This window comes from Somniosus microcephalus, chromosome 12 (genome assembly GCF_052327205.1).
Source record: "Somniosus microcephalus isolate GS21.2 chromosome 12, FLI_Smic_1.0, whole genome shotgun sequence".
NCBI lineage: Eukaryota > Metazoa > Chordata > Chondrichthyes > Squaliformes > Somniosidae > Somniosus > Somniosus microcephalus.
In genome coordinates this window covers 79,006,478-79,030,197 of record NC_140998.1, presented here as the reverse complement: position 1 = coordinate 79,030,197, position 23,720 = coordinate 79,006,478, and the positions used below count along the sequence as shown (strand labels likewise).

General features: G+C 45.8%; 1 protein-coding gene across 7 annotated transcripts in view; it reads left to right on the top strand.

Annotated features, from left to right (window-relative positions):
* The window catches only part of fermt2 (FERM domain containing kindlin 2), a 153,320-nt gene that overhangs the window by 28,118 nt on the left and 101,482 nt on the right, over positions 1 to 23,720 (top strand). For all 7 annotated transcript variants that reach the window (XM_086003197.1, XM_086003200.1, XM_086003199.1 and 4 more), the window contains exon 3: positions 22,076 to 22,309. In XM_086003197.1, the coding sequence (XP_085859323.1) occupies positions 22,076 to 22,309 (234 nt within the window). The remainder of the gene's footprint in view (positions 1 to 22,075; positions 22,310 to 23,720) is intronic.

Sequence of the window (23,720 nt, the reverse complement as noted above, 5' to 3'; positions counted from 1 at the left end):
ACTGACTGTAACAGAGTCAAAAATAAGGGTTCCGGACAGGAAAAAATAAGATCTGGCGCAAATTAACTGGGTAAAAAATTGTACAGACCGATCAGCAGCAAGTAATCTTAAAGTACAAGATGGATCGAGTAGAGAGTAAATATATTTTTATACGGTAAAACATTTCTGTGGATTAATAAATTTAAACTTAAAAGGGAGATGTGATAACATTAGGGTGAATGACACTCTTCTAACGTCATGAATAAAGAAAATGTAATGTTGAGGTAAGAGATTAGAAGGGCTAAAAAAAGAATGAGAAGAAAAAGGCTAGCATACTACAGAGACATTTTATAAGCTTGTACAAGAATAGTTAGTGAGGATAGGACTGATTCGAGATCAAGGGAGGCTAATTGTGGAGGATCACTATGCTGGAGATTTAATTTTTTTTATAAATGATGGAAGCTGAAACATGGTTGCCTTAAAGGAGGATAAAGGTGGTGAATTGTTTCTGGAAAAAATTAGTAGGACCTGAGGTTGATAAGTCACTGGGCCTGATGGGGTGCAGCCTAGGCTGTTGAAAGAAGTCTGCAAAGAAAATGGTAATTTTTCAATTCTCAAATATGCTAATTGTGCCATTGGCTATTCTGCAATCCTGCTCAAGAAGAGGAAAGAATAAACCAAGGTAACTGTAGGCCACTTATACAAACGCCAGTTGTAGGCAATCTCCATAACTTGAGTGAAAATTAGTGAGCAATTAGAAATGTGAGGGTTAATAAAAGATGACCAGCTTAAAGTGAAATCATGCTTGGCAAAATTAATCGTTTTTTCCGACTGGATTTCAGTTTTAGTTTAGCAAAAAGGAAGATTTCTAACACCCAGGCAAAGCAACAGCCCTGCATTCCACTCGAATCTCGCAATCGCATGTCTGCCTGCGCTGCTAACTTCTAGCATTTATCTTGCATCTACTCACCGAGGAGTGAAGGCAAAGCAAGAGGATGTTATGCAGGCAGGGCTCTCTCAGCATCCATTGCAGTAATGAGAGGTTTATATTTAAACCATGTACAAGTGAGAAATAGAGAATCTGTAACATGAGACCCATGTGATTGGCAGCTTGTCACTTCAATATATTTTGATGAGAAGTGATGCCTTGTAGGTGGCTTGCAACTGAAAATCCCAATTGTTCAGTATTGGCAGCTTTGCTTCATTGCATTTTTTTTTGTTACTGTGTCATATGTGACAATTACTGATAATAGTAATGTCTCAGAAGCAGATATCTCCAGGCTAGCCTTTAAAAGGCTGCTGATCCTTGACATGTATTCTGATTTGTAAGATGCCATAAATATGTCGGATTTACTTCCAATATGTGCACACTGTGCCAGTTGTGTTATCAGTGTGTGAATTAACTCTATGATACCCTAAAGAAGAAAATTGGCAGAATGAGGTGTCCCTCAACTTTATGCAGATATTTGCTGAAGTAAGATTGTCCTGTTTCTGGCCTCATGCCAGTAGTTTCCTTAGTAAATTTCTGATCGCTTGTGCTGATGGAGGTGCCAACTAGATGCATTCCATAAGGTGTGGAAAAAAATGCCAGTAATTTCTTGGCAACTGGACTGAGCAGTATTGGAGGATGGATGTGTGCTCACTGCAAAATGGTGCATGGAGGCTTGTGTGAGGGGAAAAGCCTGTACTTCGCTTTCCTTCTCTCTTTCTCCCCACCTCTCTCTCCCCCCCCCCCCCCCCCCCCCCCACCAAAAAATAGTATTTTATTGTGGCAATCGTTCTCTTTTTCCTTTGTTTAAAAAAAAATGTATAATGCCCCAGGAAGCCCACAAAATAAGATTTTATTTTGTAGATGCCCCATTTAAACCGGATCTAAGGGTTTTGCTTTAAAGTGTCTGTTCTAAATCCAACTCTGCTGATTCCATTTTAGGACAGATAACTTTAATTTTGTCTAACTATTGACTATTTTAGGAATTTAACACTTCTTTGGTTCAAATCTTTTTGTACATGATATTTGCTAACTTATGCAGTCCTAATTGAAACAACATGGGTGCTAGAGGAAGCTGTTGAGTGTGTGCTCTTGTTACAGAAGATGGTGGGGAAGGGAAATGTAAGCTTATTGCACTAGTACAGGAGCGGATATCTCCAGGCTAGCATTTGACATGTATTCTGGTTTGTACGATGCCATAAATATGTGTCACAGACTTACTTCCAATATGTGCAGGCTATTAGTGTGCAAATTAATTCTATGGCACCCCAAAGAAGAAAATTGGCAGAATAAGCTGTCCCTTTTAGTTTGCCAAATCCTCTCCTGGCTAAGGGAACAGTAAAACTTGCTCAAATTACAGTAGCTAATCTGTTTGAGTTATTGGAGCATGCTACTATTTTAAAGCAAAGTACAAACCTTTGAACTTGGTGGCACATGGGCCTAGAAATTCAGTTGGGCGCGCCAGCCGTTAGCGCCTTAGGAGGAGTAGATCTCGAGCGCTAGGCGCTTATCGCCCGGGCGCAGCGCGATCTGCGCCTCTCCCCAACTTCAGGACACATTTAGCGCCGGCGCAAAGTCTTAGCGCGCGCCCTGCTGCGCGCGCAGATCATGACGTCATTTAATAGTGCAACGCCCTTTGTGTGCCCCAAACCGGAACTTCACTCGCGCCGGCCCATTGTGCGCCGGGCGGCCCGAACGACTGTGAAGTGGAACGGTACACAGGCCAGCCGGGCCGCGTGGAGCGCAAATTAAAGGGCACTTACCCAGCAGTATAAAGGCCAGCCATTTTGCAGCATTCACTCTTGTGCAACGGTTTTTTGGACAGAGACCAAGGAGGAGAGTTTACTGGTTTGGACCAACACTTGGACAGGTATTTTTGGCTCGGGCCAGAGCTTACCAATTATCTTTGCCTTCATTCAGAGCTCAGTGTTTGCCAGCATATAATGGGGGCTGCATTGGGTGGCAACGCTGAATTTCAGCCTTATGCCAGAAGGGCTTACAGACGCCGTGAGAGAGTGGCAGCCCTGGCTAGACGCAGAGGGGGCAACAGGCGTCGCCAACTGAGGCCTTACCCACGCAGGGTATACCGCCAGCAGACCTCCTATCTGACCATGTCTGCCGCGATGTGTGTTAGGAGGCTGCGATTCCGAAGGGAGGTGGTTGCAGACATCTGCCGGCTGCTTCAGAGATCTGCAGCCACAGCTGATGCGCAGGACATCTCTGTCGGTGGCAGTGAAGGTGACGGTGGCTCTCAACTTCTATGCCTCCGGCTCCTTCCAATCCGCTACTGGGGACATCGCTAACATCTCCCAGTTCGCCGTGCATTGCTGCATCCGCCAGGTGAACGAAGCCCTTTTCAGAAGGAGACATCAATTCATCTCCTTCCCCATGACCCTGGACAAGCAGCAGCAGCGTGCAGTGGGGTTTGCAAGAATAGCGGGCTTCCCCATGGTGCAGGGCGCCATTGACTGCACGCATGTGGCTTTGCGGGCACCTCTTGAGCATGCCGAGGAGTACCGCAACCGGAAGGGCTACCATTCCCTCAATGTACAGCTGGTGTGTGACCACAGGCAGCGCATCCTAGCTGTCAATGCCCGCTTTCCAGGCAGCAGCCACGATGCCTTTATCCTGCGACAGACAACTGTGGCTGACATGTTCCAGGCACAGCCTCCCCCAAGAGGATGGCTTATCGGGGACAAAGGCTATCCTTTGTGTACCTGGCTCATGACCCCGCTCCGCGCGCCCACGACCCCTGCTGAAGAGGCATACAACGAGAGCCATCAAGTGACGAGGAACCTCATAGAACAAACAATCGGCATGCTCAAGCAACGGTTCCGCTGTCTCGATCGCTCCGGGGGAGCCCTCCAGTATTCGCAGGATCGAGTCTCCCAATTCGTCGTCGTTTGCTGCATGCTGCACAACCTGGCTATCCGCAGGACTCCGGCACTGCCACCTTACGTTGGACCACCACCTCAGAGGAGGAGCATGAGGATGACGAGGACGAGGAGTACCAGCCCAGGAGGGACGCACAAGGTCCAAGGGCCGCCCGTCGGCGGCTTATTGAACGTCACTTCTAGGCCCCCTGTCAGGGAATGGCTTGTGCCAATGATAGGACATGATTGCAGCCGCTCCGCAAGCCCTCAGCCGGTTAAGGCAACAAACACTTCAAAGATCAAACATGGACAATGTGAATAAATAAAATGCTTTATTGTACAAACTCTGGGCCCTTCCCACATGAAAACCAAAAACAGACGAAACCCCCAAAAAACACACACACACATTACTCGCTCCCACAACCTGGAGAGGATTAACAAAATAGGGCAACTAAAATGGCCGTCATTCTCGGCCTTCGTCAAAAACAAACATCACATCATCAGCCTTCAAAAAACAAACATCCAATTCTCGGCCTCAAGAAACAAACACAAATGGCCACACATTCGACTATTTGGCCCGCTAGGGCGATGCCTTGGCCATCTTTGGGTGGCCCCTGCCCGCCCTGCTGCTCCGCCTCAAAGTAAGGCCATTGGCTGCTGCAAGGCTGGGGGCAGGCTCCTGAGGGGCACATGTCGTGACGGCAGATGCCCTTGGGGGTCGGCCTAGTCGAGGTCTGGCCGTCGAGCGGGCGGCTGTTGATTGCTGCAGCTGTGGCTGGCCAGCATCTGTCGCTGCAGCAGCTCCTGGCAGCTCCACTGGGGGACTGGCAGTGGCGGCTGGAGGAATGGGGGCAAGCTGGCGGATGGCAGGCGCTCGCTGGTCGCCTGAGACCCTGGCACTCGCCCGGGCCAGCACTGCAGCATGCGCACCAATCTGCCGAGGGACAGACCGCTGTGCTGCTGCAGCGCGCCGGGTGCCCTGGCGATGCCTGGCTGACACAGCGAGTGTGGCAGTAGTGAGTGCCCGTGTTGACCTGTTCACTGACCGCAGCAGAGCAGCCAGTGACTGGACGGCACCACTGATCACCTGGCCAGTCGCTGACAGATCTGCCCGGTATTCCGCCCAACTGGTGGCCTCTAAGGGCCCGAACTCGGCCACACTCCGAGAGGGAATCGATGGACTCGGGCAACCGTGCCACTGCCGCCATGAGCTCCGTGTGCCAGCGCTCCGAGTCCGCGGACAAGTCTTCGAGGCGTTCCATCTCCTCGGCGAAGAGCATCTCCTGACTGGAGGCCGGACTCTCCCTCTGGGGAGAAGGCCGCCGAGCTGGCCGACCCTTCCTGCGTTGCTGGAGGCCGCTGGGCCCAGCAATTGGACTCCCCTCCGACGCATCCCCCCTCTGGGGAGAAGGCCGCCGAGCTTCCACCCCCCTCCCGCCTTTCTGCAGCACGCAGGTCCCAGGAGTTCCCCTCCCCTTCAACACTTCCGCCACGCTGCCCTCCAGGGAAGACGTGTCCCCTACATTGGCCTGGGTGGCCGCGGCTGAGGGTTCCCCTGATGGGCCGCCTTCCTCTTGCTCCTCCTCCTCGGAGGGTCTGTCACTGGCAAGTTGAGGGACCTCCTCTTGACCATCTGAAAGCAGGAAGGCACAAGAGTAGCTTTAGAGTGAGGAGAGGGCGTCAGTGCGGGATGCATGAGTGGTGGCATTCAGTGCATTGGTCGGACAGTGGCAAAGGATGTAGATCTGATGCGCAAGTGGGACGAGAGAGGTGCAAAAGGTGATGTCCTTACCATTGCTGCCCAGAACAGGGTCGGCATCTCCACATGCAACGGGCCCAATCACCCGGCCACCCATGAGGCGCTCCACGCGATGTTGCAGGTCGGTGAGTGGCTGGATATGGGGTCGTCCTCCCCCCGGTCGCAGTCCGGCTCTTGCGATTATTCGCCAGCTTGGCCTGCAAGAGAAAGGACGGCCTCTAAGTACAGTGTGTCGCCGTGATCTTGTGTGCACTGCCTCCCATGGTGGAATAGCCTGGCCAGTGTGTCGCCATGATCTGGTGTGCACTGCCTCCCATGGTGGAATAGCCTGGCCAGTGTGTTAAGTGCAGAATGTGCAATTGATGCTCATGCCTGTGCCATAGCTGCTGGATGAAGGCTGGCCATTAGAGCTTTCAGGTCCCTTTGCCCATAATGTGAGGTGCACATGCAAGGATGAGGAGGTCATTGGAAAGGGTACTCACCCTGACAATGCGTGTGAGGTCATTTAACTTTTTGCGGCATTGGGCACCGGTCCTGGGGACGTCGCTGTTGGCTGACAGCTTGCTGGCGACATGCCTCCAGGCTCTCCTGTAGACGCGGCCCGTCGCCTTCTTGCCATTGTCCGGGTACAAAACATGGCGCCTCTTCTCCACAGCAGCAAGCAGCACACTCAGATCACGCTCTGAGAAGCGCTGCGCACGTTCACGGGCCTTCTCCATGTCTTCAGGCGCTATTTGGGTCCAGCAGCAGTGTTCAGGCCTAGCTGGAGGGCTCCACTATCCAGGACGTGGCAGCAGACAGTGTCAACCCTTCCCCCTTAAGAGCTGGCCGGCGCCAGAGTGTCTGCTATCAATCACGAGATGGCTGCGCCCGGCCTCGGCGCTATCGATCACCACCTCCAGCTTAGCGCCCAAAGAGAGGCGTCCAGCAGCAGTTTTAGCGCTCGCCCGAACTAGTAGGGCGAAGCTAATGAATATCGGAGAAGTGGCATAGATTTGGCGGTGGCCGCAAACTTTAGCGGACGTCCCACTTTAGCGCCCCAAAAGTGGCATCAATGGATTTCTAGGCCATGACCTTTTTTCCATTATTCTGCCTTTATTTTCCTCCCCTCATTTCTCTCTTTTTCTTTTCCCTTGTCCATAAGGGAGATAGTAGCAGGTATTGAGCATTCTCTTGAAAATCAGCACTTCTGGGCCAGAGTACCATGGTCACCCCAGAATACCAGCAGTTGAGTTCTGCGCATGCCAGATCGTCTTCACATGCATGGTGATATGTGTTCCACATTGCACGGTTCTTTAAAGCCTTTCAAGGTTGTCTGGATCCTATGCTCCTCATTAAGCAAGTTGTGGTGTTTTAAACATTAATTTCTCAGTTTTAAATAACTTCTAGTAACTTATTGCGGAGGGAGAACCTACTAAATGTTCAAAGATACAAGAAATAAGCTAAACGTATATACATATATACAGAAACCACGTCTCCTACAATGAACTAGTTTAAGTATCAAAAATTGTTTTCTTATATACTTTAAAGCATAATTTGATTTCCATTTCATGAGAGGCCACACTAGCCTACTTGTACAATTAGATTTAACATTCATACATGCAAACCACAAATTTGGATTTGACCTGGACATGGGCAATCGGTGTTTTGAGGGTTCTAATCATGCGTTCATGTTTATAGATGAAAACCAGCACCAATCTTGGACTTCCTCCACAGCACCACTGCAGGACTTTTTAAATGGAAAAAAAAAAATCATTCTTGGACTAAATGCATCGCTAGCAAGGCCATGTTGCCCTTGAGAAGATGGTGATGGACTGCAGTGGTTCAAGGCGGCTCGAGTGGTAAAGTTACTCCCACAATGCTGATGGGTCGGGAGTTCCAGGATTTTGACCCGGCGACGTGAAGTGACATCGCTGCCCTTGTCCTTCTAGGTGGTAGAGGTCATGGGTTTGGAGGTGCTTTTACCTCCTGTTGGAGCTGCAGTTTTGAATATAGCTGCACAATATCAGGATCTCTTGTGAGATCACGAGTTCATGCCACAATATCCAGTGACATTCAAAATTAGAGTAACAACAACAGCCAATAAGAGCGTGAGTGCAGTGCTGAGGAGTGAGCACCAGAGTGGGTTTTGTGGGGGTCGGGTCGGGTGGAAGGAGGAGTGACTGGGAGATGGAATCTGGAGAATTGTGCTGGTTGGGGGAGGCTCATTAGCCACACTGGATGGGGAGGGAAGCACTTCTGGAGGTAGTAAAGGCACAACATCAATATTGAGGGAAGCGAGAGGAAGGAAAGATGTAAAGAAAGGAAAGGGGTGGATCCCAAATATAACAGGTGGGAACTGACTAATATGCCAGTTTGAATTGGGTAGGAGGGTGGTATCGTGAATTGAGAGGGAGGAGTATGAGCATGGAGGGGGAGAATACAACCTGTAAACTGGGGGAGTTAGAGTGGCAAATTGTTCCCATTTAGCTAGAATGCACCATTTTTCATAAAAAACCTGCATATCCCAGATGCCCTGAGAAATGCACCAACAACAAGTTTATATAAACATACCTGCCAATGGTGGGGTGGGGTGAAGCGATGACCAAAAAGCTGAAGTTGTAGGATCCGAGCGTTCAGGGGTGTGGGGAGTTCGAGGGCTGCAGCAGGTTACAGTGATGGAATTAAGCAATATTTGTAAAGAAAAAAGTGAATTTACATAAACTCAGTTGATAAATTATCTGCTGCCATTGAAGGAAGTTTGAAAATATAAATTCCCAAATGGCAATGAGCAGTTTTCAGTAAGATTCACCAAATATCCCATGTCTCTTTTTGCTTTTTAAAAAAAAAAATCTTAGAATTCAAATGTATGCATTACTGTAGTATAGGTTTAATTGTCAATATAATTATTGAGCGTATATAAGATGGGAGCTGAACTCTTATCAGTCTCTTCATTGATTTATTTTATTTGGTGTACTCTTGTGTGCTGTCAATTGTTCACTTTATCCTTCCTGGGTTAGCAGGACACATTGGTGTGAAGAATTGTGTCCAAATGTCATCATGGACTCTTGGTTCCTGCACAGAACCACCCTTTTTTTCAGAACTCTAGTTTACCTAATGAATCATGATGCAGTTGTACATCTTGCATAAACCATAGTTGCAGGAGCGTGCATTTGATACAGTGAATCTAATGGTGACGTTGTGTATATTGTACAGTTAGCATCACCAATGTATCAAGTAATGAAACTTCTACATGGCTACACAAGAAATGTACTACGTTAGTGAAAGATGAATTCTAATGGATGTTGAAAACAAAAGTTAAAGATGTAATGGATTTTGGATCTGCTTTTGTTTTGGATTTCAGATCTGTGTGATATCTTTTTAGATCTGGAATTTTGTAACGATAGATTTTTAAAAAAACTTGGATTTCCATACCGTCTTATGATGTCTCTGAGGAATGTATACAACGTGCTTCACACCAATTACTTTTTAAAGTGTAGCCGATGTTATTTTGTAGGAAGACACAGCAGCTGATTTTACACTGAAAGATCCCACAAACAGCATGAGGTGAATGACCATTTAATCTGTGTGGTGGTTGTTGAGGAAGGAATCTTGGCCAGGACACCAGGAGCACTTCCTACTCTTCAGATATTTAATGTCTATCTGAACAGATGGAACTTTTGTTTAACAATCTTGTCTCAAGAACGGCACCTCTAACAATGCAGCACTCCCTCAGCAGGGTATTAAATGTCAGCCTAGATTATGAGCTCGAGTCCTGGAGTAGGATTTGAACCCACAGCTTTCTGACTCCAAGGCAAGAATACTATCGATCAACTGTCGAGCTCAAATTGTACTTTTTTTTTAGGGCAACTTCAGGTAAATTAGGCTTTGGGAATGAAGGGTTCGTCAGGAGGCGGGCCGGTCATTGAAACCTTTTTAAGGAGGTTGTGTGCTTCCATTTTAATAAGGTTTCTATTTTTAACTGCTGTCGGCCTGGGAAACCTGTCAAGTAAAAGGAGGTGAGAAGGGCTGGATCCATAAGGTAGGTGCCTTTGCAGCACTGCTTGTGGGCCAGGAGGAGCAGGAGTTTTTCCTCAAAGCTCAATAAGCTAATCCTGTAATCGCCCCACCATACCCTGCACGATCTGTCTGTCCGACTCCGCTCCCCTCCCCCCCCCCCCCCCCCCACCCACCCACCCTGCAAGATCTGTCTGTCCGGCTCCCCTTTCCCTCCCCCCCCCCCCCCCCCCCCCCCCCAAAAAAAGCCCCCGGTCCGAGATCGCAGCTTGGTAAATATCGGGGCCTTGGAGTCAGAAATGTGGAATTCCAGCTTGACAAAGCTAAAACTTAACAGGGACAGAGAAAAAGGAATGGAATTTGTATAATATGTCCAGGACTACTTCCTCAAGCAGGCCGTTCATAGGGCTACAATGGGGAAAAGTGTTGCTATATCTAGTTTTCAGTACTGAACTAGATCAGGTAAATGTGGGTGAGTACCTGTGAAGTAGCAACCATGTTATGATGAGATTTAAGGTCCAAGTAGAAAGAGTAATAGTACAAAAACAAGGTCACCAGATTTTAGAAAGATGGCCAGTAAGCTAGCTGAAGTGAGGTGGGAAGAAAAATTGGCACACTGCACTGTAGGACAACAATGGCATGTTTTTGTAAAAGGAAAAATTGCAAACGCGCACAATAAATAATAACAATTAAGGAAGGAAGCTACTTCAAGTTTCAGAATGCCATTGATAAATAGAGGTTAGAAACAAACTAGAAGGAATTATAAGTATGATTAGTAAAAAGTTAACTATTAAATGAGGTGCGACACCTGAGAAGAGGATAGTGAGTCAGTAGAGGATGAACAGAAATTGTTGGGGATAATTAACAAGTGCTTGCATAAATGTTGACAAAAGAAGGAAAATCCTGAATTGGTGAAAAGTAAGATGAACAATGTTTTATAAAAGGAACGTATTGGAGAAGTTAGTTAAGCTCAAAATGCCAGGACATGACTGGATACATCCAAGGATCCGGAGGGAAATGGGGAGAGAAATAGTGGAGGCTCTAGGGGGAGGATTTGATGGAGATGAAAAATTATGAAGGGAGGGGGCAGAGTTGATAGAAACCGATGCCTTCAAGTGATTGAGGGGTTTAGGAAAGGGGGGCAGGGATAAACAGATTAACTGAGAGATTTAGGACAGAGAGCAGGAGAAATTGGGGGGGGGGGGGGAGAGGTTTGTAGGGCTGTGATTGAAGTAGAGCTCATGTCTATTTTAATAATTGTGTTGGCTATGTGTCTGAAGGAAAGCGTATTAAAGGATATGGAACAGGGCAGGCACATGGAACTAGGGCTACTGGTCATCTGGAGGATAAATACCATTCTGGACTGGCTGGGTCAAATGTTCTGTTTCTATGTTGTAATCTCTCTAATTCTATGTAATTACATTGCCTCATTCATAATTTTATATCAATATGAAACAGTGATTGAACGTAGCTCATCTCCGGGAGCAAATCTCTCCCTATGACAGGAATGGTAACTAATGCATTTTCTTGGCTGAACAAACCCAAATGTGGTGAAGTCAGATGATTTGGGTTATAAAGTGATTGAAACAATGATGAAAAAAGCTGAAAGCTCTTTGCACTTTGCTACTCTACCAGTATTAAATTCAGAATCTTCTTTGCTAACTAATTGCATTTCTTTATGGTAGCTGCAAAATTGGATCTGATCTGATCCTAAACACCATTTGTTCCAACATTAAAGCAGTTTTTCCAAATCCAGCTCCGTGGATGGCCGAAGGTCATCAGTTCACTTTCCATTTAAAAGAAAAAATTCCCCTCCGAGTGTAGAAACACTGAGGCCAGTTGTGGCACCTGCACTGTCCCATCTGAGATCCATCAAATGGCATTATCTAGGAATGAAAGCTGGGACCTTTCTGCACTTTATGGCTCCATACCGTGACACGGTGCATTTACTCTGCCGTTGAGGAACTCGTCCAGCTTTATTAAGGTTGGGGCTGGGCAGGGCAATGGCGCATGGTGAACTACTTCCAAGTGTTTGTGTTGTTTTGTCCTGCCATTTGAGCTGCTGGAATGTGCTGAAGAACCACCTGGGAGGTGACTTCATCTTTCAAGTTCTGAAGGACGCACTAGCCTTCACTCAGTACAGGAAACTTTGCGATATCCGGCACCGACGGGACCGAGCTGCTGCCGATCTATCAAAACTTCTGGATAGACCAGCACTAATGTTGAAGGATACGGAGGTTTTCATCTCCGTATCTGACAACAAACACTGTTGCTTAGCAACAGCTTGTAAACACTCAGCCCGTACCTTGGAAGCGTCTCTGAAGCTGTTGCTAAGCTACAGAGATGCTTTCCAGAGCCTGACTGTTTTTATTAAAAAAAATGCTAGGAGAAGAAAAAAAACCTAATCAAAACGGCTGCTGATTTCTGCCATTAGATCGAGGTTTCCGGACATACAACCTCCGGATAAACCAAAGTTTCCTGTACTTGCCCAGCAGTGGTGAAGGAATTTTCTATGTGAGGCAATTCTTGGACACACAGTCATGTTCTTCTTTGCCCTGCTCTTTCTCGATGGCACACACTCCACCATTGCATTTTGTCAAATGATGACTACCGGAAATTTGAATGGTTTAAGGTTCGGTTCAGAGGCCCTGCTGAAGAATTTATGATGGGTTTTGATGAGGTGAATAAGGAAACACTTTTTACTGGTGGTCGGTAACTAGAGGTTGAGATTGCCACTAAAAGAAAAGGTTAGGAGAATTTTTTATGCTGAAGGTTTTTCTGTTCTGTCAAATATTGGGGGAAGCCGAATCTATATTTTAAGAGAAATGGACAAATATTTGAATTTTTTTAGAAAAGTGTCGGGAATGGAACTAATTGAATAGCTCTTTCAGAAAGCTTGCACATGCACAATGGACTGAATGACTTCTTCTGTGCTGTAAAAGTTTAGGTCCGATATGAGTGAATAAAAGAGACCAAGTGTTCTTCTATTTTAAAATGGGCTTTTTAGCTGTACATATTATATTGGATCCATCTCATCCCTCATACATACTCCTTTGTTCTGTGCTGTTTGTTTCTGGAATGTATTGAAGTGTCTACACTACAGTCTGTATATTTGCCTCCATCAGATTCAGAAAGTTAGTATTTGTCAGATAGCACTATTTTCATGTAGTGTAAGTTCTCTTCGAAGATTGTAAGAGAATGGAAGCTATTCTTCTCTGGTTGAGGCTATTCATACCCTATTCACAATTTAGCCATTGTTGATGCTTGGTGCACTTCTAAACTAAGCTGCTTGTCTTTTACCCCACGTTTACAGACACAGCAAACACATGGTTGGCCTATCTTGCTGTTTGTATGGTTTCATACAAATTTAACCTTGCACAGTTGTTCTTCGGGGTAGGGCTTTGTATAAGTCACTTTGACATTGATGAAATACAATAAAAGCAGCTTTGTAGTATGTGTTCTGTATTTGTAGTGCATGTTTCAGGATAAGTCCCTGAATCTAATGTAGGTGATTATAATCTCTTGATTTTTTTTGAATTTGGCCTTGCACCAAATTTACTAGTTTCCCTGCTGCCTGGATACTTACTTTGGAAGATCTATTCGTGTCTGCTGAGAAGATGGATGACACTGATTATTGAGGAAGGAGATGGCTTCTCTAATCTAATATGAAGTACAAAGCATGAATTTGATTCTTCAAGTTAGTTTACTTGAATCATAACTTGTCTTGCTAGCAGTTATAAAATGAGATGCAGTAGAGTTGAGTAGACTAACATTCCGGCAGGGTAAAGATTGGAGACCTGTCTTTTGCCCTGTACAAGCAGCAATAAATGAAATGATTGCAATCTTTTTCAGAAATAGAAAATCTAAATCCATGACTGCCTATGTGGACCAATGCAAATAGCAGTTGCCACAAAATAACCTTTCTGCTCCATTTCAATCGGCTTAGCAGGTCAGGCAGCATCTGTGAATTCAGAAACCGAGTTTTTTTTCGCCCCTTAATTAAGGGGGGGTTTTCTTTTACGCAGCCCCATAGCTGGGTGTGACCATCACCACCCCATTACTGGGGTGTGACTACGCTTGATCTTAACGCTTCAGGTCGATGACCTTTTGTCAGAACTGGAAAAAAGCAGGAAATGAAACAGATTTTTAAGCAAGCGTAGGAGCTGGGAAAGGGAGGGGGGGAAATGAACGAACAAAAGGTAAGGTCTGAGATATTCAAGGCAAAAGGCGATGATAATGCGATCATAACCTCGGCCCCCATCCTATATATATTTTTTATCCACACCTTTTTGTTTGTGTCTTTTCTTCTCTCCCACATGGCAGCTGTCTTTCATTCTGCCAGCGCAATTTACACTTTAACCTGTCCCATTACCATCTCCTTTTGCCTTGAATATCTTTTAATATCTCTTAACCTCTCCTGCCTTCTATCCTATCACAGACCTTCCCTTTTGTTCTTTCATCCCCTCCCCCCTTTCCCAGCCCCTACACTTGCTTAAAAATCTGCTCCATTTCCTGCTTTTTTTTCCAGTTCTGACGAAAGGTCATCGACCTGAAACGTTAACCCTGTTTCTCTCTCCGCAGATGCTGCCTGACCTGAGTATCTCCAGCATTTTCTGTTTTTATTTCAGATTGCCAGCATCTGCAGTATTTTCTTTTTGGCTTGGCCCCCATGCTGCCTGGGGGTGCCCAGCAGGCATTGGCAGCTCGCCAGCCTCATTTAAATGAGGCCCATGGCCCAACATTGGGTGTGCCTTGGGCTTACCCATTCCAGTGCAGGGATCGTTCCCTGTGCCCAGTTCGCACTGGCAGGGTGGCATGTACCAATTTCTAGACAATGACGCCTTGTGGTTATTGGCCAAAATTTCTCTTGAATTCCCATGGCTTTTACTGTTCTGTGTATTCACTTGTCTAAACCAGTAGAAAAATTGTATACGGTCATGATTATTGTGGTGTTTGCAAGCAGGATCTAGTGGTGGAAACCAAGGACTACTGCAGCTAGAATTGATGTCTATTGAGCACCTTCAGTAGATTTGTTGTATAAAGATATAAATAGAGCTACCTAAGCTGCAGTATAACTGAGGATCGTTTCCTTAAGATATTTCTTTGAATTAGAATGAATAAGCCTCTTCTCTGATTCCTGGAATATTGGATCCTTGATTGATTGGGGAATTTTTCTTTACTTGTCCAGCATATCCGGAGGGAGACCTGGAAGGGGAAACACAACCTCGGAACATTGTTGAGCCCTTGCCAAGAACTAGCAGTTTCTCAATATATTGCTGCTCCATGTTTCCAAGAATGTTACATGCTTTTTTTTCTGGTGGTATACAGGTTTCTAGAATACGTCTGCCATTTGTAATGTAGGTAAAGAGTCGAGGCAATTTGCAAGAGAATAGAAAATTGCTTGCTTCGGAGGGCGAGGGGCTGGAGTCGTGGTTGTCGCAGGCCACTAGACCACAAAAGTGAATTGTGATTTTAAATTGGGCAAAGACCAAAGCATGCACCATGGATATTATATGCACGAAGGGTAGGTGTTCAAATCTGACACCGCTTCCCTTCATTTCAGTTGCTTTCTCTGGTGATTTTCCAACGGTTTTAATAGTCTAAATGCATATAAACATTTGGGCTTGATTTTTATATTTCCTCTTTGCTTCATGAATCAATTGCTAGGAAGCATGCAGCCATATCCTGAAACATCGTAACTTCAATTTTTGGATTCCTTCTTCCGTGCTACTCCTCTGCTTGCTCTCGGTTCCACTATTGACTGCTATTCTTTTAGGCATCACACTCCTGCCTTCTGAAATACACTGCTTTGCTACCTCCTTCCCTGTTTACAGAAGCCTTTTTAAAAAACCCTCTGATTCACTTGGTTTTGGGCAACATTCCCTAAATTCTTTTCTGCTTTTACCATCTTTTTCTGTTTTCTGTGTGTGAGGATTGTTCGAGGAAATGTAGTTTGTTGCACCATTGCTGCCTGAAAAAAGGCTGATCAATTTCTGTTAAACACATGGTCTTATTTCCATGGTTATATCAGGCAATGTGTGTGCAGTAAAATGGTGTTTACTATGCATCGTCCCATCTGTTACACAGGTGTTGTCGGTGGAAACTTTCTTGTGAAGGTTGAGTCTTGCATTTCTTTGGCAATTTTTTGTATTTGATAAGCATATACAATTTAAAAGCTCCAGAGAATTTGCTACGTTAGATTTACCTTTGAATAACTGAACACTGAGTAGCAGTCTCTCTGAATACTTCTTAAAATTTGATTTAATAGTTTTTAAATGCTACTATAGTCCTTTTTTAAAGTGCTTGAAATACAGGAAGTAGATTCCAGCTTAACTGAGTACTATGGGGTAGGAGAGAGGAGGAAGGTCATGGTGAAAGAGGCCAGCAGGTGACTGAAAACAAGAGTGGACCGCTTAGAAGGAGCAAAATACTCTGAAAATATTTCTTTTAATTAAAAGCTTTAAAAATACTTGAACATTTAAAAATGCATATAAAGATAATTACTGAAATGACTTGCCTTCCAGCAGAAAAACAAGATGGTGACGGAATTGTCTCCCATTCTGCCAGCGCATTTCACGCCTAATCTAGAGCCGTCTTTTGTCTCCACTAGTCCTATCACCATCTCGTCTCATTTTGAATACCTCTTAATGTCTCTTCTCTTTTGTTCTCTTCCAGCCTGGCCTCTTAATTAGTCTTGATAAAGGGTTTTGACCCGAAATGTTGACTCTCATTTCTCTCCACGGATGTTGCCTGGCCTGCTGAGTTTTTCCAGCATTTTCTGTTGTTGTTACGGAATTGGGAAACCTCACTTAAAAATTGGTGCACAGAGCCACCTGGTGACGTGAGCTTGTAACTACAGCATTACATAATCATAATCAACTTTATTGTCATTGTTAGTGCACAAGTGCAGTACAACGAAATGTAGGCTTGTGGCTCCCAAGAGTGTACATTTAGATTAAGACATTTAAACATTCAACATACATTTGGCTTGTAATACATTAACATAAACATAACCATAATAAAGTGCATTGGCAGATGTGCAGGCTTTAGAGTTTATTTGTGGAGTTTAGTAGGATGACAGCCCTGGGAAAGAAGCTGTTCCTAAATCTGGTCATACGGGTGCGACTGCATCTGTAGTGTCTCCCAGTTGGCAGGAGGGCGAACAGACTGTGGCTGGGGTGGGTAGGGTCTTTGATGATGGACCGTGACCTCCGTAAACAGCGTTTCTGGTATATGTGCTCTATGGTCGGTAGCCGGGTGCCGGTAATGCGTTGGGCAGTTTTGACTACCCGCTGCAGGGCTTTCCGGTCATAGTAGCTACAGCTGCCATACCATACTGTGATACAGTTCGTCAGGATGCTCTCTATTGTGCAGCGGTAAAAGCTAGAGAGGATCAGGGGTGACAGGTTACATCCCTTCAGCCTCCTTAGGAAATATAGGCGCTGCTGGGCCTTCTTCACCAGAGAGGAGGTATTGAGGGACCAGGAGAGGTCTTCCGTGATGTGGACTCCGAGGAACTTAAAGCTGTCCACCCTTTCCACCACAGCCCCATTGATGTGGATGGGGGTGTGACTTCCGCCTTTAGACTTCCTGAAGTCCACAATGATTTCTTTGGTTTTCTTGATGTTAAGGGCCAGGTTGTTATCGGCGCACCACTTCACGAGATGCTGGACCTCCTCCCTGTAGGCTGACTCATCGTTGTTGGTGATCAGGCCTACTACCGTGGTATCATCCGCAAACTTGATGATGGTGTTGGAACCATGAACAGCCACACAGTCGTGGGTGAAGCGGGAGTAGAGGAGGGGGCTCAGCACACATCCTTGTGGGGCCCCCGTGTTCAGGGTCAGGGAGGGGGGGGGGTGGGGTGGGGTGGGGGGAGAAAGAGGTGTGGTTACTTAATTTGACAGACTGGGGTCTGTTTGTTAGGAAGTCCAGGGTCCAGTTGCAGAGGGAAGTGTTCAGACCAAGAGTGTGGAGTTTGGTGGCCAGCTTGTTGGGGACGATAGTGTTGAATGCTGAGCTGTAGTCTATGAACAGCATTCTGATGTAGGTCTCTACCATCTAAGTGATACAGTGCAGAGTGTAGAGCAGTTGTGATTGCATCCTCCATTGATCTGTTTGCACGATAGGCAAACTGGTGTTGGTCAAGAGAGGCGGGAACACTGGCTTTAATGTGAGCCAGGACCAGTCTCTCGAAACACTTCATTATGATGGATGTGAGTGCGACAGGTCGATAGTCGTTCAGGCACGTCACAGCCGTTTGTTTTGGCACAGGAATAATGGTAGCGGTCTTGAAGCATGTAGGGACTACTGCCTGGGCCAATGACAGATTGAAGATGGCGGTGAAGACATCAGCCAGCTGATCACATTCCTTGAGTACCCGTCCAGAGATGCCAGCAGCCTTTCGTGTGTTCACTCCGCGTAGAACACCCCTTACGTTGGAGGTCGACAGAGTGAGCACCTGGTCTTCCAGGGGTGGCAAGGCTTTAGTAGCCGGCTCCCTGTTGTCCCTGTCAAAGCGAGCGTAGAAGTTGTTAAGCTGCTCCGGAAGGGAGGCATCGCTAACCGGGGGGCTGGTGTTTTTGCCCTTGTAGTCAGTGAAGGACAGGATGCCTTGCCACATGCGCCGGGGGTCCGAGTTGTTGTGGAAATGATCCTCTATCCGCAGTGTCTTGTTTCCTTTTGGCAGTCCTGATACCCTTTTTTAGGTTGGTCCTAGCTGCACTGTAAGCCGCCGCGTCGCCAGATTTAAATGCTGCGTCGCGTGCTTTCAACAGCGAGCGGACCTCTCCGTTCATCCAGGGTTTCTGGTTGGGGTATGTCCTGATATTTTTATGGGTCGTGATGACCTTGACGCAACTGTTAATGTAGAATAGCACTGTGGATGTGTATTCCTCGATGTCATTATGGGCAAACATGCCCCAGTCAGTGCGTTCGAAGCAATCCTGAAGCTCTGAGACTGCCCCCTCTGGCCATACTTTCACTGATGTGTGAGCCACGGTTTACGTCATTTCAATCCTAAATGTTTACATAGGCAGCTTCAAATTTAAATGTTGAGACAAAACGATGACAATGGGAGGTAGTTTAGATGGACAGAATCTACGGGCGTATATATGATTTTTAATATACTAATCAATCTCCTGTGACGTTGCATATGGAGAATGAAGATCAGTGTTGGAGGGCGAGGTATAATCCGGAGCATGCAGATGTAATTCACGCCTAATCTTAGTCACATTCTGTACTTTTTAATATAATTTTTATATTTATAGTTAAATATACGTGTGTGTTGTCTGTCTGTCCCCAATGAAGTTCGAGGCCAGTAATTATTTAATTTTTTCCTTTTGTGGGTCCCAGCTACTCTTCTGCCAGGACACTCTATCCTCTCTGAGACTGCTTATTGAGGAGCTTTGACATTGGAAGTGAGAAATAAGTAATTTTCTTGATCAGGAACCACTGACCAGGCCTGTTTTCTCTGATTGACCCTGTTGACTGCTGAGACCACAAACATGTGGAAAAATGTGTGTTGGGACATAACTGAAATTCCAGAAGCAAGCAACACTGTTTTGAAACCATTGAACTGTGCAGATTCATATCCATATATTTGAACATAATCTTATGGACCACTAATTTTATCCAGTGATTGTAAATTCTGGGGGGGAAAAAGTTGATTTCAAACTTTTCTGTTTGGAGGAACTCTCCTGCAAATATTAATTCACTCTTGGGAACCTCATGTTCTAACTTCTAAAAGATAGTTTTAGCACTGATCAATTTCTCTCTCTCTCTTTCTCTTCTTCCCCCCCCCCCCCCCTCCATATTTTTTTAATATAGAAAGTCAATAAATACAAAAATGTGTTTACCAAAAGGACTCCCGTTTGAAAACCTATGCTACAACACAAGGCTTGGTGCTGGGACCGCTGCTGTTCACCATTTACGTAAACGATTTGGACTTGGGAATTGAAAGTAGAGTAGAATTTTAAAATTTGCAGATGACACCAAATTTTGGGGGGGGGTGGGTTAATTGGCACAGAGGAGGACCGCGACAAAATACAGGAAGACATTAATAAACTTGCAGAATGGGTGTGCATTTCGCAAATGAACTTCAGTATAGATAAGTGTGAGGTAGTACATTTTGGTACGAAGAATGAGACCGCATATTCCTTGGAAAATGGGGTAGAGGAACGGAGGGATCTGGGGGTACAGATACACAAATCAGTAAAAGTAACGATGCAGGTTAGTAAGGCTTTTTATTAAAAAAAAAAGCAAATAAAACACTAGGTTCATTTCTAGAGGGATAGAATTGAAAAGCGGAGACGTTATGTTAAACTTGTGTAGAACCTTGGTTAGACCACACTTGGAGCACTGTGACCAGTTCTGGTCTCCATATTATAAAAAGGATATAGAGACACTGGAGGTGCAAAAATATTTACTAGAATGATATCGGAACGGAGCGGTTATACCAATTAGGGAAGGCTGAACAGGCTGGGGCTCTTTTCTCTAGAAAAGAGAAGACTGAGGGGTGACCTGATAGAAGTGTTTAAGATTATGAAAGGGTTTGATGGGGTAGATGTAGAGAAGATGTTTCCACTTGTGGGGAAACCAGAACTGGGGGCCATAAAATATAAGATAGTTGCTAATAATCCAATAGGGAATTCAGGAGAAACTTCTTTACCCACAGAGTGGTTAGAATGTGGAACTTGCTACCACAAGGAGTAGTTGAGGCAAATTGTATTGATGCATTTAAGGGGAAGCTAGATAAACATATGAGGGAGAAAGGATTAGAAGGATATGTTGATGGGGTTAGATGAAGAATAGTGGGAGGAGTCTCGTGTGGAGCATAAACACTGGGATGGACCTATTGGGCCAAATGGCCTGTTTCTGTGCTGTAAATACTGTGTAATCTATATATATAAAAGAGCTCTTCTGTCTGTCCCGATGTCTGTCTGTCCGTCCGTTCTCTATACGTTTGAAAGTTACAGAGCGTACTGACGCGCGCCTCTCCTCAAAAGAAAGCTTGCGATTCCGGACCGGTCATAGGCGTATTTACGTTTCGGCCGGACAAAAATCCCGCCCGCGGTATCCCAAAAACGTTCAGCGTTCCACTCATTAGCATCTCATTAGCGACCGTGTGACGTCGAGGTCCACCAATCGGACGGTGGGTTCCTTCCTACAGTTGAGTGTCGAGTGACTCGACGATTGACCAATCCTACGCTTCGGTGACCTGACCGGTCGACCAATCGCGTGTGTGGGCGGGCCTTCACCTTCTGAACCGAGGTGAGTGGCCGCCATCTTGATTTTTCACAATTTTTTTCCCCCACACTTTCTGTGTGTTAGGGAACTAAGGTAAATATTTTAATGATGTGTTAGGGAATTAAATAACAATTTAATGGGGGGGGGGGAGCCTCGGGAAATCGCCCGGGGGGGGGGGGGGGCGAACCTCGGGAAATCGCCGGGGGGGGGGGGCCTCGGGAAATCGCCGGGGGGGTGGGGGGGGGGAGGGAAGAGCCTCGGGAAATCACGGGGGGGGGGGGGGCGAGCCTCGGGAAATCGCGGGGCGCTCGCGCTGACCGCGCATGCGCCGCCCACAGCAGCCGTCCATCAGCCGCGCGATACGCGGGGGACCTCAGCTCCGGACCTCAGGCGCTAGGCAGGGGGAGGGGCCGGAGAGGGGGACAGAGGGAGGGGAGGGAGAGGGAGAGGGAGAGGACATGACCGGGAGAGGGGGGACACACAGGCAGGGAGACCAAGCGCCCCAAAATTGCCCACTGACCGCGCATGCGCCGCCCGCCCGCCCACAGCGGCCGTCCATCAGCCGCGCCATATGCGGGGGACCTCGGCTCCGGACCTCAGGCGCTAGGCAGGGGGAGGGGCCGGAGAGAGGGACAGAGGGGAGCGGGGGTGGGCCAGGGGAGGGAGGGATAGGACAGGGAGAGGACATGACAGGGAGAGGGGGGACACACAGGGGCAGGGAGACCAAGCGCCCCAAAATTGCCCTCGCAACGCGGGGCTCCCCAGCTAGTAATACTATATAATAACGTGTGGCTAGATTCTATAACATTGGGGCAAAAAGAAATTGCATATTGATGGCTTTTTTTTGTAATTACTGAGTTTTTAAAAAAAAGTTCTGACCATCCAATCCTCCCCCAATGGCTAAGTGATTCATGATGGCTAGAAAAGACGACCGCTGCCAGGTTGCTTCAGAGGCAGCATTTTGCATTTGCCGCTGGCATGCTGCATCCAAGCACATGGCAAAAACATCTCTTGGTAGACCTTGGCATCTCCAAAGCTACTCTTGAACCTGCTGCTCGAGGTAGTGCAGTAAGTTAAATGCTCCATCAAACTTTGCATACAAATTAGGAGGAAGAATTGCTTCAAACAGATATTGTAGAAAGCAATTTATTTCTTTTGCCCTTTTTTTCCCTACAACAGCATTACATAACTGTTAAAACCATTTGTTCTAACTAACAATAATTTTTCTTGCAGATGTGAAGAAAGACTGGTCAGATCATGCTTTGTGGTGGGAGAAGAAAAAAACTTGGCTCCTAAAAACCCACTGGACCTTGGATAAGTATGGTGTGCAAGCTGACGCCAAACTTATGTTCACACCTCAGCATAAGGTACTTCGCCTCCAGCTGCCCAATATGAAGACCGTGAAGGTGAAGGTCAACTTCTCGGACAGAGTCTTCAAAGCAGTCTCTGACATCTCCAAGACATTCAGTGAGTACCAGTGTTAATAGCACCCGTTTCGGTCGTCTTCCTACTGTTTTTTGGAAAGTGCCACTAAACCCAACGGTAAAGTCACTATCAATATTTGCATTGCAAAGATCAACATTTTACCTCCTCAACAGGGACTGAAGTTAAAAGTTATATTACAAACCTAGCAATCACATTTTAGTTCATAACCACCCAGATTTTGCAGTAAGAATAACAGTGAGGCTATCAGCGCTTACAATTATTATGGAGTTAATCGGACAGCAACTTCTCATCACTGCACATGCACAGTTAAATGCAGAAATCAGGAAGTTGCTATGAGCTGCCCTGCTCCTCCACAAGCTTTGCTATACCGGTATCTCGCCCAGAGACTGCATTGAAATACATGCAATGAAGTTGGGGTACTTACCCACTAGATACCCACGAAACACACCAGAAAAAGTTAGGGCTTGTCCATTCAAATGTAACTGAATTTCTGACTGTGTGATAAGTCTTAATTGCTGCCAAACAGCCCCTCTGGCACTGAAAATTAACTCTTTTTTACACAAGTGTGGAGTCTCATTCCTTCAAATTTTAATTATTGTTGGAGATTTAAAAGAAGTAAAATCTAACCTTTTTAACTTTTTCTATCTCTTAGCTCTCAATCCCATCTTTCTTTCCCTCTGTTTTGCTTTCTGTACCTGATTTTACATTGAATATTCAAACTTACATCTCCTGGTTTAGGCACTGTGTGGCTCAGTAAGGATTCTTCAATCTGATTGGCTGGCTGAAGCGACACACCATTGCTTGCTCTGTTCACACAGATCCCCTATAGAGGGCGCCACGCGGTTTCAAATGTCTAACACATCGCATTTTCAAGTGTGTCGGTGCAATGAACAGCGAGCATCATTCATTCGCCGCTGACCGCAAAATCCGGGCCATGTCTAAACATTTACCTGAATTGGATTTTGAAACTGACTGAACATTTGGGGCCAGTTTGGCTTGTTTGGAGCCTATAAGCACCTGTTGAGACCAGATCTCCAATTTTAGAAAACTTAGGTTGAACAAAAACCACCAGAATAATTTTTGTTCCCATTCATTAAATTAGCTTTTTATTGTGACAAAGAAACCAGTTGATTTAAACTTTTTTGATTCTGCTCCTGTTTACAGCAGCTAACCAGGTAAAACTGGAGGGATTTCCATCTGATTCCATAAGTAGTTAGTTGAGCAAGTAGATAAGAGGTCAAACTTTGTGACATCCTAAAATGTGCCCATATGGGCATGTTTCCCAATCTATAGAATTTCTTGTTCAGACATTTTTCAGAACTCAACTATTCTAATCCTTGAAAATTTGGAGGCTTTTTAAGCCGTTCTGTTGCTTTTTCATATCTTATATTTTCATATCTGAGCCTTTTTTCTTCATTGCCTTCAAGTAAAT